Source organism: Eriocheir sinensis, chromosome 8 (genome assembly GCF_024679095.1).
Source record: "Eriocheir sinensis breed Jianghai 21 chromosome 8, ASM2467909v1, whole genome shotgun sequence".
NCBI lineage: Eukaryota > Metazoa > Arthropoda > Malacostraca > Decapoda > Varunidae > Eriocheir > Eriocheir sinensis.
In genome coordinates, this window is record NC_066516.1 from 11,224,945 (window position 1) to 11,243,387 (window position 18,443).

At 39.1% G+C, this 18,443-nt stretch overlaps 1 protein-coding gene across 1 annotated transcript; it reads right to left on the reverse strand.

Moving 5' to 3' along the window:
• Positions 1-102: 102 nt before the first annotated feature.
• Positions 103-15,513, reverse strand: LOC126995508 (uncharacterized). The gene is made up of 9 exons (XM_050855110.1): positions 15,346-15,513; positions 13,456-13,639; positions 10,195-10,360; positions 8,780-8,922; positions 4,616-4,797; positions 3,933-4,116; positions 1,877-1,957; positions 1,399-1,531; positions 103-341 (listed from the first exon to the last, which is right to left on the reverse strand). Exons 2-9 carry the CDS (start codon positions 13,606-13,608, stop codon positions 217-219), a joined length of 1,167 nt encoding a protein of 388 aa, XP_050711067.1. The 5' UTR covers positions 13,609-13,639; positions 15,346-15,513; the 3' UTR covers positions 103-216.
• Positions 15,514-18,443: the final 2,930 nt, after the last annotated feature.

Here is an 18,443-nt window from a genome sequence, read left to right on the forward strand (position 1 = left end):
AAGGATAATAAACACAGTTCTTTCTGATGAGGATTTTCAAAACCTAAAGAAAACTATCACTACTACAATTAGATGTCTTCTGAAAACAAATAATGCAAATAATAAAGGCACTTACTTATTTATTTCTCAAACCATCACAATCTAATGATAGTCAATTATTACTTAAACTACCAACTGTACACGTAAATCCCTAATCGTGAACAAAAGTTAAGGTCATCACGACACCTCTGTAAAGTTAAGATGTGGGTCTTGCTGATCGAGTGTGAAGTGAGCAGCCAGGGCGCGCCGCAGGGCAGGCTCGAGTCGTGGCCGGAGGCTCAGATCTTCCACAACGCACTGCCCTGTTTATTGAAATAACACTTCTTGTACAAACACATTAGACAAATTGTTATTGGGCAACTTTGTAAAACTACCTTGTTAGTTATCACCGGACCTTTATTAAAGATGTTGCCATTATTGTATCTCTACTCACTCAGCTACTTGTGCCATTATTGTATCTCTACTCACTCAGCTACTTGAGAAGTTTCCTTTTATTGGACAGCTTCTCAAGGCTGAAGTTTTTCAGAGTTAAAATATGCTCTCACACATGTGCCTGTTCTTGCATTCCCTTATCTTGCATTATGCAACTCAATTTAAATTATGTAAAGATGCTTCTACTTTCAGTATACAGTCCTCATGCAATTTGATGAGAAGGTGAAAAATCTTCCTCGTTAAGTATATTTGTGAATCTTTACATTCTTCAGCCTCCTCCCTAACTATAAGAATATTGGGGCATTTCTGTATTAACTATTACTTATTTCATCTTAGATTCATGCCTACTTTACATCTTACCAGTCTGTGGCCACTGGATTAGAGTTCATTTAGTAGTGCTGTTATACCCTTCACTATGTTCAGATTTCCAATAAGAATAAAGTCACTTTTATTCATGAGCTCCATTAGGGCTTTTCCAGGTACATTTCGAGTTTGCTCATTTCTTAAAAAATATGTTTATGACTCTACCTGCTTCTTTCTGCATTCAAAAGTTGACATCTTCCAAGTCTTGTACCTTTTCCAAAATAGCCCACTGATAGAGAAAATCTGTCCTTTCAAAATGTTTGAATAGCCTTGGGTTTGGGGTAGTTGGCCTTGAGGTGCTTTACAGTTATTTTATAGCATATGAATTTAAATTGTGCATACCCCTCGACCCAACTATATCAATTGGTATAGTTTTTTGTGGGGATAAACTATATTTGAGTTCAACATACAGAATTTTTGAGGCAGTGTCATAATGGAAGGTATTGGAAGTAACAGTACTTGTATTTATATAACTTTAAGTGAATCACATCACTGTAAAGCATTAATTATTTTGTGATATATCTTTTTAATAAAATAAGGGTCTACTGTGCTCTTTTTCCTTACCTGTCAATGATTCAGCCGAGGCAGCGTTCAGAACGTTGGCAAGGAAGTGTACAGTCTCTGTCTGTAGGTGAGGAGTGGAGGAGTACAGGAGCGCTCTCGTCACCTGCACAAACTGTTCATTACGGTAACATATCTGAAATGAGACCTTGCTTCTATCAACACAAACATGACTGAGGGATGAAATAGAATGAAGTGTGAAAATCTGTTTTTGATATGATGATGATGATGTTTCAGGCCCCAGTCTGCCGCCGTAGCAGCACTCCACAAATATTTAATCAGGATTAGTCATTCAAGTAATAAATACAAATATAGACTAATATTATCCAATAGATTGAAAGTGTGTTTACAATGTGACAGAAAATAACTGGCAAAAAATGAGTAGAAATATAATACTAATTTGACATAACACTTAGTTTCTGAAATCAGGGAATATTCATAAAACAAAAGATAACAATGAAAAAGGTTCTACATTACTAACCTGAAGGGCAGTTCCCGGTACAGATGCGGCGCAGTTCATCAACACACGCACGATGGGAGTAGCAGCAAGCACATTGAGGTTCTGAAATGTTTTTTTATTTACAAATAATTAAGAAATTGGGGCTGAAATATGCACAGTAAACAGTAACATGTGGAATGATTGGCTGATAGCCGCAGTGTTAAGTTCTGGAGAAAGAGGTCGACTAGTGAAATTGATGAATAATGAACCAGTTTTCACAAGGAAATACTTGCAAATTGAGGAGAGTTGGGTTCCTGGCCATCTTGACCTAAGAAAATTTCAATAAAAGATTTCCAAATATGAACCAATTACTTTTTATCCCACGACATATATGCCCAAACTTTCATAAAATCAGGTTTTGCACACTTTTTGCAGTACCATTTAAGCAGAAAACTCAAATCGCCCCTGTTTTATGAAAACCCTCATGGATTGCCTCCATGAAAACAAATATCTACAGTACCCTCTCGAGTTTCACACTATCCGAGTTTCGCGATCCTCGAGTTTAGCGCTTAGTCCTAAATTCTTACCATCCCAACTTTCGCGCATTACCGCCCCAAGTTTCGCGGTGCTTTGACATGTACGGGTCACGTCTACTTACTGTTGGCGTCATGAGTGCTGCCTTAAAAGGCGGTGTCCAACCATTGGGGCGATGAGCAACCGTGGTTGCCCGTATGCCCAACTGGGAACGAGTTAATTGCTGGGTGTCCGTATAAATGGAAAACAGTTGTGGGTACGAGCGTGGGTAAGTGGGTACCTCACGGCTGTAAGTAAAGAGACGACAGCAGTGGCTGAGGAGTGAGGACCAGTGGAAAATGGCCCACCAAGAGACTCGTAAAATGGACTGGCAGAACTGGTTTGCTTACTACTTGATTAACAAGATAAGAGAACACCCTGTGCTGTGGAACCACAGTCCAAAGAAACTTTTTCTCCAGTCTATGAAAATTGTAGAACTCTCAGTGTTGTTTTCCTCTTCTTCTTCTTCTTCTTTTGATCTGTAATGCATGGCAGCGACGGTGAAAAGTAATAGTGGAAAATAGCAGAAGGGCATAGAAAAGCAAAATCAGAGAAGAAAAGGACAGAAAAACACCTAAGTTCAGGGTGAAGTGAATAAGTGCGCACTGCAAAGTAACTAAATGCATGTTGTGAAGTATAAAAGTGTGGAGAAAGAGGACCTAAGAAGTGATACAAAACATTACAGGTCAAAAGAGGAAGAAGGTCCACTACACTGGTGCCATTGTAAAGGCAATACCTCCGATACCATCACATCACATGGCAGCGACGGTTGGGTCCACTACACTGGCTGGTGTTGCGAGAAATATCTCCCTGCTGAAATTAGTTATTCTGCTGTCCACCACGCATGCGAGCTGTGGGAACACACAGCTTTAAACGTATTAATTTGCCTGGTTTTGTTCTAGTTTGTCCGCTTGTGATCTTTGTGAGCGGTGAGGGAAATATGGAAACAGTAAGCAAGTTGAACCTCTCTGCGAGCTATTTTGCGGCTGCAGCGGCAGTTTACGTTCAATAGGCATTGAAAAGTCAATCATGATATTAGTGATTTAACGATTTAAAGCTGAAAGAGTTAGCAGATTATATCATAACACACACAAAACTACCAGAAGCTATAGGTTTGTCCAACTGTACCACGGGTGACTGTGAGCGACCGCCCTTACTTTAGCAGACGACACCACATGGATCACAAGCGTATTTTCAGAACTGTCAGCCAATTGTAAGGCAGCTGCCTTCAACTGCAGCTTCAAAACGATCCGTCCTCACTTCCCATTTGCTGCCTATTACCAAGGTACGTATTTTGAAATAACAAGGGAGTAAAGTCGAAAAAATTGGGATACAAGGGAGTAAAGTCGAAAAAAAAAAAAATTTTAGGGGGCAGAACCAATAAGCGCTTTTTCATGGATTTCAATACCTCGAGTTTCGCAATCCTCGAGTTTAGTGCCATACCTTCAGAATGAGCAAGCGCTAAACTCGAGAGGGTATTGTACTTCTTACTTCTTGCAAAATTAATAATGAAGCAGCTACTTACCTGTTCATTGACTAGTTTCTCCAGGAGATTAAAACCAGTTCCTATTATGCCTTGATCCACCAGCAACTGACATACTTCCTGCTCCATAGATGACACAAACAGACACCAGCCAACCTCAGGCAACCCTTCAGTGAGGCTCAGAGCATCAATAAGGCGTCGCACAACTTGGGGTTCTGACAATATTCTGATAGAGAGAAGGGTCAGCACACAAATATAGAGGATTAGTTAAGTTGTCATCCAAGAGTATTCGAGATGCTACAGTTGTTCGGTATAATTCTAAGCAAACCTGTGTATTTCGTGATGTAAGACTACATGCAAAATAAATGGGATGCAGATATATGTTTATATATAACACAAACTTTTTTTCCCATAAATGACAAGTTGACCTTACATGAAGTTGACTTTTACACAATTATGTGCAGTATATAATCTCTGGCAGAACTCAGGAACCCTTCTTATTCTTGCATGCTCTTCATTCCCTTTACATGCTTAATACACTATCTGAGGGTGCCTGAAGAGCAATCAGCTGGTGGTGGTGGTGCTCTTTATGAATCTAGATAAGCATGTTTGTATGGGAAAACAAACATTTAATTGGCATCAAGATCTCCCTGATATTTTTATGAATCTAGATATGTATGTCAGTGTGAAAAAAACAACATTAACCTCACCATTTTCTAACCTACCTGATCCTATCATTAAGAGTGGTAAGGTAGTGGGTCAGAGCATAGGCCACAGACTGAATAACATGAGGAGTATGGGAGTTGAGGGCTTTCAGCAGGGCTTCCTCGACTCCCTGGGAGGCAAGCAGCAGACACACATCCTTGTGGTCCCCGCACAGGTTGCCAATACACCATGCACATGGATCCTGAAATACCAGTTCAGTTGTAGCAAGATTACATCTAAGATTGACAGGTAAGTATTTCTATAGCAGACTAATTACACCCAGGACCTTCCAGGAGGATGGTCATGAGGAAAAATAATCCACTCACTCTATACATCACTAAAGCATGTACACACACATGCACGCACACAAGCACACATTCACTTGCAATTGAACCTCCACCTGGCAGGCGGAGGTTTGAGCTCCGCTCAGGTTGGAATTTTTCTGGTGACAAGTAGTGGTTACTGTTCCCCCTTGAGCAAGGGGTATGAGCTGTGTGGTGTGTGGAGGTCCTGGCAGTACCCAGAGATCGACTATAATCAGTTGTTCTTGTCGGGAGGATATTACTTGCTGGCGATTGAGAGTCCAACTTGTGATCAAGCCGTGGTGAATTACACATGCATGCCCCCCCCTACCCACCACACCAAAACACACACACACACACACACACACACATACACACACACACTGGGAAAAGTTAAAAAGAACAGACGAGGTGCAGGAAAAGTATGATATTTTCACAGAGGCATATGAGACGGAAGTCAAAAAATATGTCCCATTATATAAACCAATAGAAAGAGGAAAGCAAGATTGGTGCAGATTGTGCAGGTGCAAAGAAAAAGAGAGACAGAGCATGGAAAAGATGGAAAAGAAATAAGAACCAAAGAAATAAAGAAGACTTTAAGATGGCAAGAAATGAATATGCGAAAATAAGGAGGGAGGAAGAGAAAGGATACGAAAAGGATATTGTTGAAAAGTGTAAGGAGGAACCTAAATTGTTTTATAGATTTGTAAATGGAAAAATTAAACCAAAGGAAAAAATAAAAAGACTGAAAGATGGAAATAAGAATATTGAAGATCCTAAAGACATGTCTGAGCTACTAAACAAGAAGTTCAACAAGTTTTTACAAAAGAATCAAAATTTAATGAATCACAAGATGACAACATAAATGTTCAAATGGAGGAAGTAATAGTAACTAAAGAAGAGATATACAAAATAATGGAGGAGCTGGAAGAGAGGAAAGCAATAGGACCGGATGGAGTTTCAGGTTTTAATTTGAAAGAATGCAGAAATCAGCTGGTCGGACCGGTATATGATATCATAAAGTGCTCAATATCAACTGGTAAAGTACCGAAGGAATGGCGAAGCGCTGAGGTGGTCCCTATATATAAAAGCGTGAAAAAGGAAGAACCTCTGAACTATAGACCAGTATCATTGACCAGTATAGTTCGTAAAATATGTGAAAAAGTGATAAAGAAACAATGGACAAAATTTCTAGAAGAACACAATATAATTACAGAAAAACAATATGACTTTAGACAAGGCGTTCATGTGTAACAAACTTATTAAGCTTTTACTCGAGAGTGACGGACATAACACAGGAGAGGGATGGATGGGTAGACTGCGTGTATTTGGACTTGAAGAAGGCTTTTGACAAAGTTCCACATACAAGACTATTATGGAAGCTGGAAAATAGAGGAGTGAAGGGGAAAATTAAAAACTGGATGGAAAGTTACCTAAAGGGAAGAGAAATGAGAACAGTGGTAAAGGACATGAAATCAGAATGGAGAAATGTAGATAGCAGTGTGCCTCCAGGATCGGTACTGGCACCAATACTTTACTTATTATATACAAATGACATGCCGGAGAATGTAAATAGTTACATGAGTTTGTTTGCAGACAATGCAAAATTGCTGAGACACATCAGAAATAGTAAAGACTGAAATTCTGCAAGAGGACCTAAATAAGATTTGGGATTGGAGCAAGAAATGGGAGATGAAGTTTAATGTGAAGAAATGTCATGTAATGGAAATAGGAAAGAGTGAAGGGAGACCGAAGTGGACATATAGAATGGGAGAGGGAGAAATATTAAAAGTTCAAGAAAAGAGATATCTGGGAGTAACAATACAAGATAACCAACAGTCTGAGTCATGTAAATAGGATATTTGGGGATACGTATAGAATGTTAAGAAATATAGGAATAGCATTTCACTACATGGATAAGGATATGATGAAAAAGATGATTACCACTATGATTAGACCAAAGTTGGAATATGCGGAAATGGTGTGGTCTCCCCATGAGAAGAAACACATGAAAAAACTAAAAAGAATACAAAGGATGGCAATGAAGGGATTGTCATATGAAGAAAGGTTAAAGGAAATGGACCTGCCAACAGTGGAACAAAGAAGAGAAAAGGGAGACCTAATACTAATTTACAAATTGTGGAATAAAGTGGAAGAAGTAGGTAATGAGGAGTTACTACTAAGAGCAGTAAGAAACACCAGCAACACACAAGGACACAGTAAAAAATTGAGAAAAGAAAGATCCTTGAAAGACATAAAAAAATATAGCTTTCCGAAAAGAAACATCGAGGTTTGGAACAGACTAAGTGAGGATGTAGTATCGACGAAGTGTGCACAACTTTAAGGAAAAGCTGGACAAATACAGATATAGAGATGGGACCACATGAGCATAAGCCCAGGCCCTGTAAAACTGCAACCAGGTAAATACACACACACACACACACACACACACACACACACACAAACCTTAGATGGAAGGAAAGCTATGGGACCAGATGGAATCTCAGGACAAGTGCTAAAAGAGTGTAGAAATTAATTATTGGAGCCACTTTATGGATGGTGTTATGAGAGAAATGAAGGGCAAAGTTGGGGAAGTTGGAGTAAAAATGTATGCTGAGGGAAGGAAGTGGGTGCTGAATTCAATCTTATTTGCTGATGACACAGTGCTCATTGCAGAAAATGAAACTGTCTTACAAAATTTGGTCAGTGTTTTTGATAGTGTATGTAAAAGGAGAAAGCTGAAAGTAAATGTCAACAAAAGTAAAGTGATGGTTTGTGAGCGGAGTAGAAGTGAGGTTGTGAATTTTGTATACTCATATAGAGTGGGAATTGTATGTGAAAAAGAATGCAAAATAATTATGAATGGTGAAGAAATGGAGGAGGTTAATGAGTTTAAGTACCTTGGATCAGTTATATGTAAGCATGGTGGTACAGAAGGAGAGACAAGAGAAAGGGCATTGCAAGGAAGAAAGGTGGTGGGGTCTTTGGGACATATCATGAATGGCAGAAGTGTGAGAATGGAGGTAAAGAGGGATTTGAGAAATACAGTAATAGTACCAACCAGTTTCTTTGACAAGTGTAATGTGCAAGATTTGTGAAAGTAGTATAATAAAAAAAATAAAAAAAATGGGTTGAACATTTAGAAAAGGAAAACATGATAAATGAAGGACAGTTTGGATTTAAAAAAGGAAAATTGTGTGTCACTAACTTACTCTGTTTCTACTCAAGAGCAATAGACGTGGTGCAAGAGAGAGAAAGGTGGGCTGCTTGTGTATATCTCGATTTGAAAAAAGCTTTTGACAAGGTTCTGCACGAAAGGTTAATCTGAAAACTACAGCAATGGGGAGGAATGGGCAGAAAGGTTATCGAGTGGATGAAGGATTACTTAACGGAAAGAGAAATGAGGAGAGTGATTAAAGAGGAGAAATCAAATTGGAGGAGCAAGAAACATAGCTTTCCCCATAGATGCATTGACATTTGGAATGACCTCAAGGAGGAGATAGTTGAAGCCAAAAATATTCATGAATTTAAAGCTAAACTCGACAAACATATATTTGGAGACAGGACCCCATGAGTGCAGCTTGCTACCTACATAGTGCATATCACAACTAGGTAAACACACACACACACACACACACACACACACACACACACACACACACACACACACACACACACACGCAAACATGCACACATGCACACACATTTAAAGAAATGTATGACAAAATGGTTAAAAAATCAGGTACACAAGCATACTGGACATCAGTTGGATACTGAGTTACACACTGTAGTACCCATCATGGGTGTGGCACTCATGTTGGCAGGTTGTTAAATACAAGTTCTGAACATCATTGCCTTTTACATAGTGGTAAACTCACTCACCTGCACATCTGCATTACTGTTGCCTAGATGGAGGATTAAGTAGACACCCACTTGCTGGCATATGTCCAAACACTGTTTTTCATTGCCTAAAGCCAAGTTGACCAAAGCGCATGCTGCCTCCCTCTGCTGAATCCCATCCTGTCCTGAAAGAAAACAAAAATGAAAACACCTTATGTTTGAAATGGTGCCTAGCTGTCATTTACCCTGTGCACTAGTCCAGTATATATACAGCATAATATTAATTTTAAAGATAATTATGCCAAATAGATTTTAAGCTAAACTGAAGTGTTATGTACTTCAGTGCTACTTATTAGTTTGGTACGAGAGGCAAAAATTAGATATACATTTATTGATGTATAAAAACATGGAAAAGAGTGAAAAAGGGGCATCCCAAGATGATTAAACAATGAAATAATGAAACATGGATTCTCTGATGGCAAGCTGATGCTGCTGCATGATGCATGGCTGCCGCAGGGTTGTCAGCATCAAGTAGTTGTTGGAGTTACAGATTTCCATCACAAAAATAGCCCAATGAAAGTTCAACATGAAATAACATTATACTTTCAATGCATTACTATAAATAATCTGTAAATTAAGAAAAAACTGTGCCAATTATTTACTTAAGACCGATAGTATTTCCATTTAGGGCACATTGGTTTTAACCATTTCATTGCTAAACGTTGCAGCGGGCGTTAGGCGTATTTGCTGGTGGCGCTAAACGCTCGCTGCGACCTCCACCCACACTCAAATCTCCCGCGTATGAGAGTGTTCCAACACTAATTCTCACAACACAGGATTGCCAATTGAGTGGATTCTTCACTAAATTTGGTGGAAAATCATAACAGCCCAGCGCAGCAAATGTATGGACAAGTAACTGGTGGATGTTCTTGCCCAATATAGCGGCATTTTTGCATAGCTTCACCTATCACCTGACTGATTCTTTGACCAAATAGTTGTAAATATTGCAGTTGGCAATACTTCCTTGCCAGAATCTGAAGAAAAGATGTCCGCAGTTCCCTCAATACGGCTGATCATCCCACACGCACCGACGTAAGTGTTAACATTCAACACTCCCTGAACGTGCATGTACGTTCGCAAGAGAGGCATACATAACCGACTCCTATAGATCTGGACCTCCTCTTTCCAATATTGTTTTTGGTTTTTAGCTGTGGTGAATAGTTTTTGAGATACAGAGGTTAAAAGAGACCCCCCATTGGGCTCCCTGAGCGCGCCTGAGGGGATAGTCTCGTTGCGAGCGCTTACCAATGAAAGGGTTAATAGAATGAAAGCTGGATATTTTTTTTTCTATCCTTGTTACTTTTTTTGTAAAAACACCAAAAAAAACAGGCATCTGAAACACAGGAATATATTTAAAAGGTAGTAAATAAAAATACAAGGGCCTACACGTCATTTACCTGTGAGACATCCAACCAGTGAGTACATGGTTCCCTGGCAGTTGAGGAAAAGGGAAATGTTCTCCACATTGCTTCCAAGACCAAGGCGCAACTTTTTTAAAACATCGAGTTCCTTTTGCTTCTTCAGTTGACAACATAACTGTGTAAACTCTTCTCCATTGGGAGCCTGAAATACAAGAAAAAGTTAGCATTCTCAGTCTCCCTGTTCCCAATGCAGAGTAGGGCAGGACACCCACAGGCTCAAAAAACTAATAGTGACAGAAAAACTTTGTCATCATTCAAAAAATTAATAACAACTAATGTCAGTAGAACAAATGTTAATTAATGGATTATTATTTGATTTCATCAACCCTATTGATAAAGGTTATGACATAAGAGACAAATATTGTGAATGTTTAAATCTCCTCATATGCATGCTTAATACTATAATTAACTAACCTGACACCTAAGAAAACAGCTATTTGTTCTACATAATTTAGAGATGGTGACTGGGTTTGCTGGTGCTACCTTGGCTTTAACCCTTATTAACTTATTACTCCCATTCTCACAGAAGTAGGAAGCAGAATCATAATGCAAGGTTACTGGTATCAATGCTTTCTTGAATCTGTTTTTGAGGACATGGTGAATTTCCTGTTGGATTGCCAAGTTTTGCAATTACCAAGGTCAGCAACCAACTTAAGGATTTGATGAACTAGTTCCTGGAAAATTTCTTGATTCCAGTTTATTTTGTATTTTTATATCTTTTGGACATGACATGTCATAGAGAAATATAAAGAAGCCAAACTTTTCAATGAACATGTCAATGGTAAAATGAAACAAAGCAGGGACCAGTGGACTGAAATTCAAAGAAGTGTATGAAAAACTGAAGCAACAAGCAGGGTTTCAGGGGAGGAGCAAGATATTGTGTTGAAAATCTACTAAGTTTCTGTACAAGAGCAATTGATGTGTTACAAAAAAAGAGAAAGCTGGGTCATCAGCGTGTATCTGGACCTGAAAAAAAGCCTCAGATAAAAGTTCCACACAGGTGTTTTTATGGAAACATGAAAACATAGGATGAGAGGGAAATTATTTTGAGGTGGACCAGAGAACTATTTGAGAGATAAACAGATAAGAACAGCAATAAGGGGTCAAATGTGTGAGTAGACTAGGGTAATAAGAGTTGTACCACAAGGGTCAGTCTTGACCCCAGTAAAGTTTTTGATTTACAAAAATGCGGGAACTTACGGTATAAATCAACAAAGTATGACCTCACTATTTTGTATAGAATGTCTCATTAGTAAGGAAGCATTTATGAATTTTCTGAGTTAATTAAGATTATAGTAACTGTTTGGGTTTTTGTTAGGTTAGGCTAAGTTTTGGGTATCTTTAGACACATGATTGCCAGCAACTTATGGTATAAATGAACAAAGAATGACCTCACTTTGTTATACAGAAAGTTTCATTAGTAAGGAAGCATATATGAATTTTGGGGTTTTGTTAGGTTAGGTTAAGTTTAGGGTATCTTCAAACACATGATAGGTGGGATCTTATGGTATAAATCAACAAAGAATGACCTCACTTTGTTGTATAGAAAGTCTCATTAGTAAGGAAGCATATATGAATTTCCTGAGTCAATACCTATAGTAACTGTTTGGGGTTTTGTTAGGTAAGGTTAGGTTAAGTTTAGGGTATCTTCAAACACATGATAGTCAGCACCTTATGGTCTAAATTAACAAAGAATGGCCTCCCTCTGTTTTATAGAAAGTTTCATTAGTAAGGAAGCATATACGAATTTTCTGAGTCAAGACCTATAGTAACTGTTTGGGGTTTTGCTGATTTAGGTTAAGTTTAGGGTATCTTCAAACACATGATTTCCAGCATCTTATGGTATAAATCAACAAAGACTGACCTCACTTTATTGTATAGAAAGTCTCATTAGTAAGGAAGCATATAAGAATTTTCCGAGTCAAGACCTATAGTAACTGTTTGGAGTTTTGTTAGGTTAGGTTAAGTTTAGGGTATCTTCAAACACATGATAGCCAGCAACTTATGGTAAAAACTAACAAAGAAAGATCTCACTGTTGTATAGAAATTCTCATTAATAAGGAAGCATATATGAATTTTCCAAGTCAAGACGTATAGTAACTGTTTGGGGTTTTGTTGGGTTAGGTTAGGTTAAGTTTAGGGTATCTTCAAACACATGATTGCCAGCATCTTATGGTATAAATCAACAAAGGCTGACCTCACTTTGTTGTATAGAAAGCCTCATTAGCAAGGAAGCATATATAAATTTTCTGAGTCAAGACCTATAGTAACTGTTTGGGGTTTTGTTAGGTTAGGTTAAGTTTAGGGTATCTTCAGACACATGATGCCACCAACTATGGTAAAAATGAACAAAGAATGATCTCACTTTGATGTATAGAAAGTCTCATTAGTAAGGAAGCATATATGAATTCTCTGAGTCAAGACCTATAGTAACTGTTTTGGGGTTTTGTTAGGTTAAGTTAGGTTAAGTTTAGGTTATCTTCAAACACATGATAGGTGGAATCTTATGGTATAAATAAAAAAAGAATAACCTCACTTTGTTGTATAGAAAGTCTCATTAGTAAGGATGCATATATGAATTTTCAGAGTCAATACCTATAGTAACTGTTTGGGGTTCTGTTAGGCTAGGTTAGGTTAAGTTAAGTTTAGGGTATCTTCAAACACATGATAGCCAGCCCCTTATGGTATACATCAACAAAGAATGAACTCACTTTGTTGTATAGAAAGTCTCATTAGTAAGGAAGTTTTACTGGTAAGGTTAGGTTAACCAGAGGGTGGTATGAGCCTTAATAGGCATCACTTAAACAGTTGTGCCAGCACCACCACTGGGCTCAGGGACATTCACTAACAGCCCCCTAAAACTGAAGTCTAAAGAGGTAACAATAACCTCAACCTAAAAAAAAAAAAAAAAAAAAAAAAAAAAAAAAGTCCAATGAAACAAATGTAAATTTATCTCAATTCTCAAAGTTCCAAAAAATTCCCATGGAAAGTTTCCCAGTTCAAATTCCTGGTAATTTTACATCCCTGCCCCTAACCACTCATCCGTAAATGGGTACCGGGTGTCAGTCATGGGTTATGTCCCATCTCCCAGGTGTAGGTGGATGTGATGAGAGGTTTTTACCATGCCCAAAGTTTTGCCACTTGAGTTCTAAGTTCATTCAAGGAGGGTACTGGCTGGTGATTGTGAATCTAGTGAATTATTAGACACACACACACACACAAGAAACAGTAACTTGCCTTGAGCTTCTTGACTACTTCTTCTAGGCGCTGGCGACGCACATCAACTGCCAAAGTACGTTTCTTTAATCTCAGAGCATGGCAGCTGTCTCTGGCTTTGTGACGGATGAACTGCACATTGTTCTGGTTACTACTGTACTCCATTTTCTCCATTGTTGTGTGTTTACTTCAAGCCTCTAGATCCCTAAAGATAAGAGAGAAGGGAAAGAAAATTCATAAAACTACCATACTTAAGCTTCATGCATGTGGTAATTAATCTTCATTGCATACACACTTTCAAATCAATAAGGTATGTATTATTACATCACTTCCCCAAAAATCAATTAAGAATTACACAAAATCTACTTAAATCATTACAAAATTCCTTGAATCTCATTTTTTTCAAGTAAAAGTTGGTGCATTCCACTAAAATATACATATACGGTAAGTGATGAGCATGGGGGATTTAGGAAAGGAAGGGGATGTGTACAGGAGATCTTTGCACTGAAATCAAAGATAAAAAGTACCATCTCTGTATGAAATGGTTTGCTGATTCCACAGACACTGAGAAGACTTATGATAGGGTTGACAGGCAGGGATTACAAGATATAGCACTAAATATAAGTGGTGTGGGAAGGGGTCTCCTTGCAAAGATGAGATGTGAGTGTCTCTGAGCATGAATGGAGAGGTGAGTGAGAGCTTTGGTGTTGGTGTGAGACAGGGTTGTGTGATGTCACCATAGCTGCTCAATACTTGCATGGATGAGAAAAATGAAAGCTAGAGTAAATGATCCATGTGCAAAGTTAATAAAAGGAGGTACAGAGCAGCCTTTGCCCCATTTACAGATGGCAGAGATTGAAGAGATGCTGAAGAGGACTGTAAAAGATTTTTTGGTAAACAGCATCCTCCAACCTAAGGATGAACTTGTTTTATTCTGGTAAGTTTTAATGCATCCTGAATGAATCTGGTAACCATTTCTAGCACAAATCATTGGGGCTACTGACAGTAATCTCTGCCATGTTCCCTCCCACAATCTCTCCTAAATTTCAATCCAAAATTAGATGTATAATCTACACATGCAACGACTATAATCTACATATGCAACGACATCACTTGCTCTCATGCCCACAACTTTGACCCTTCAGAATTTTCCATTATCTAGCTGAGACTTAACCCCTTGACTGCAGATTTCCTTCAAGAAGATATCACCAAGCTACAGGAATGGAACAAAAAGTGACTGCTACAATTCAATGAAGAAAAATGTAAAGTAATGCACCTAGGGAGGGGATATCCAGCATATCAGTACCACATGGGAAACACTCCACTATCAACCACAGAGGCAGAGAAAGACCTGGGAGTATATGTTACCAGGCTACCAGTGAAAACCAAATCCGTGCCAATCGCAGCGGAACTCTACCAACTACATAAAATTCTTTGATTATCGAAGTCCACAGTAGAGCACATCTTGATTCACTCTCCCTTCGCTGGAATTTCCATATTTGGTGATTTCAATGTTGACCACCAGCTTTGATCACTGCTCACTCCACTACATTTCAATCACAACAGACATTATTTCCAGTCATCAATTCCACTTTTGTCACGCCCTTCCTTCACCCCAGTCCACCTTGGTGCTTTCAAACCTGCTCTAAAAGATTTTCTAAGCCACAAGCTTGACTTCAGCTTAAACTATTTTCTTTTCTTTTTGACCGAGAGAGAGAGAGAGAGAGAGAGAGAGAGAGAGAGAGAGAGAGAGAGAGAGAGAACCTTTTCTGCACCCTACCATTCTAGCTCTTTTCCCAACCTCTAATCCTTTGGCATATTCTATCCTCCGACCACAACCTTATTCCTACATCAATCCATCCATCGAAGAGGCGGTGGTTTTGGCTTTATGGTTCAGTTTGGTGGGATTACCTGAGGATGTAGGCTGCTTGTGGCTGTCCTCGTTGTTAAGATATATCCTATGCTAGATCCTGTCAAGCTGGCCGGAGAGATGCAGGAAGGTCTGTGTAATTTGAGGTCCTGGAAGGCGCGAGGTGGTGCTTCAGCTGTCAAACTTCCACCTCCTACGAGCCTAACTTCTTTATGGATTTCTAACTTACCATACTTCTTCCTGCATTACTAACTTGTCCTATAGTAATTCGACATATATTCGTAATTGTCTAACGCTTAAAAGATTATTGCTGCAGCTGTCAAACTTCCACCTCCTACGAGCCTAACTTCTTTATGGATTCCTAACTCGCCTTACTTCTTCCTGCATTATTAACTTATCCTGTTGTAACTCGACATATATTTGTAATTATCTGGCGCTTAAAATATTATACTCAATGACTTTTTATTCAGAAAGTTAAGTGTACTGCGTGTTTTAGTATTCTCCCGGGAGATATATAGATAACTTATGAGAGAGAGAGAGAGAGAGAGAGAGAGAGAGAGAGAGAGAGAGAGAGAGATGCAACACTAAGGCGACTACGTAAATAATTTTCCTATCAGCAAGGGCGCGCAGTATTACGTATGCTTCAATATTTTCCCACAGGATACAAACAACTTTTGACATATGCTACGAAATTCTTTTATTGGTCTATTTTTTTCCCCGGTGGCAAATGAGCGGTAGCGTTACAAGACACGTGGGCGGCCGCGGACCAATGGGCGGCCGCGTTGCAAAGCGTGTGGGCGGCGGCTGGCCAATGGGCGGGGCTCTGAGTGGGTGGTGTGTCGAGGTGCTACCCAATGTATTATTATCCTATTATTTATTTAGACTTCTCGTGTGTCTAAGTGCTCCATGCTAAGAAAAAAAGTTTCTTACAGTTTTTAGAATTACAGTGAAATAAAAATTAGTGTTATTATTGGCGTGATAATTCCTAGAGACGGTGAAACTTTCATTGTTGACAAGGAGAACCTGATGTACCTGGCAGCTCCCGTGTTGGTCTGAGGCATCGTTGTCATTTGGCAGGCTGCAATCTAGCTCTTTCCGCTTTTGTTAAGAAAGTTCAGAGTTCGGTACTCTTTGGCAAATGGATTTCATTTTGTCGTGCATTTGATTCATCTGTTGATATACCACAATGGGGGATGATGATTCATTGGCATGTATTGCAAAAGAACTTTACAACTCTCTCTCTCTCTCTCTCTCTCTCTCTATATATATATATATATATATATATATATATATATATATATATATATATATATATATATATATATATATATATATATATATATATATATATCTATATATATATATATATGTATATATATATATATATATATATATATATATATATATATATATATACATATAAATATATATATACATATATATTAGATATATATATATATATATATATATATATATATATATTCTTTATACTGTAGCGTCTTTATCTTCGATAAATTTTGGCATTTCTTTAACTCATGGCTTCAATTACTTTTTTCTATGATGATGGGGAGGTGATTGTATCTATGAAGGTTTCCATGAATTTATCCTTATACCTCATAATTTCCATCATCTCTTCCTTCAACTCAGGTACCTTTCGATTATGTATAGCTATATATTACGTACTAGTTCTTATTAGTTACACTTTGACAGACCTATTACAGTCCCATTCTTAGTGAAGAGTTTTTAGACTCGGTTTTCACACTGGTATATGGCGTGCTATTTGTTATATATGCCTTGAGCTCCGGTGGGGTGCTGGGAACGTATAGGTTCGAGTTCTACCCGGTGCCATTGGGAGTGGAAAGGTTGCAGGGCTCTTTCCGACACCCCCAGCCCCGTTGTTGGGCCTCCTCCACTTGAAAGAATTGGGCATCTCTCTACCCGCCGTTTGGGTGGTTGCGCGGCATGCACCGCCTTCCTCCCTTGGGGTTTATCCCCAACGAAATACACACACAAAAAAAAAAATACTAAAGATTCCTTAGTGTGGTCCTTAATTGGTGTGGCCTGACAAGGCGAGTAGTAATTGGATGCGATATAAACGATCTCTGAAACTTGGGTAATAAGGATGAGATTTTTCTTATGTATTTTTATCTATTTTTAGGTGCTGCCTGTACCGCCTGTAGACTCTCAACTTGAGGGGCCTCTTGGATGGCCCCAGCCCGTCAATGGCGCAGGCGAATTTTATTTATAGTGGCTGCCGTTATATTCTCTATTTGGATATCATGCCGCCGGTGCTCCACTTGAACGAAGTCACTGAAGTTAGGGTTGACTGATGATCCTGGAGAGCATTTGGGTAATCTTTCGCCATTCGGCGAGACTTGAAAAATCAGTGTGTTTGATGGGCTTTGGGTCCATGGGCTCACCACGCCCGCACGCTGACCGCTCAGCCACTTGGGCAGTTTAAATTACGCGTAAAAAGAGTGTCATAATGCAATCGCCTTGCATTTAAAGATAACTCCCTTTAAGCACAGGTCCCTCGTAACTCCCTTTACACCCAGCTCCTTTTAAACACAACTGTCTCTAATCACGTGCACGATCCCTTTAAACACAACTCCCTTTAAACACAAATCTCTTTAAAAACAGGTCCCTTTAAGCACAGATCCCTTTAAACACAGATCCCTTTTAAACACAGGTCCCTTTAAACATATGTCCCTTTAAAGCACAACTTCCTTTAAAGTCGCTTGTGCTCCCTGTCGTATCGTTTGGTTGTGAGACATGTGATTGATTGATTGGTAGTTTATTGTTGCAGGTAAACAACAAGGGAGAAGGGAGGAACATGCCATCCCAACCCCCAGGCAGGACAGAATGTGATTATACAACTAGTAAGAGCCTACATGTGTAGGTAGCACCATGAAACCAAAAAGATACAATGGTAGGAATGAATGCACAACAAGGGAGGGGGGCGGTACCTGCCGGCCTCCCCCTAAGACAATAAGAAAATAAATGGTGGACGCTGTGCCCTCGTAGGCTCATGGGGGTATCGCTGGAATGACTCCGTGTCGAGCCAGCGACTACGTAATGAAACTGAATCGAGGCCTGTGACGCCAACTCAGGCTATGTGGGCACATGGCACGCCTTCTGG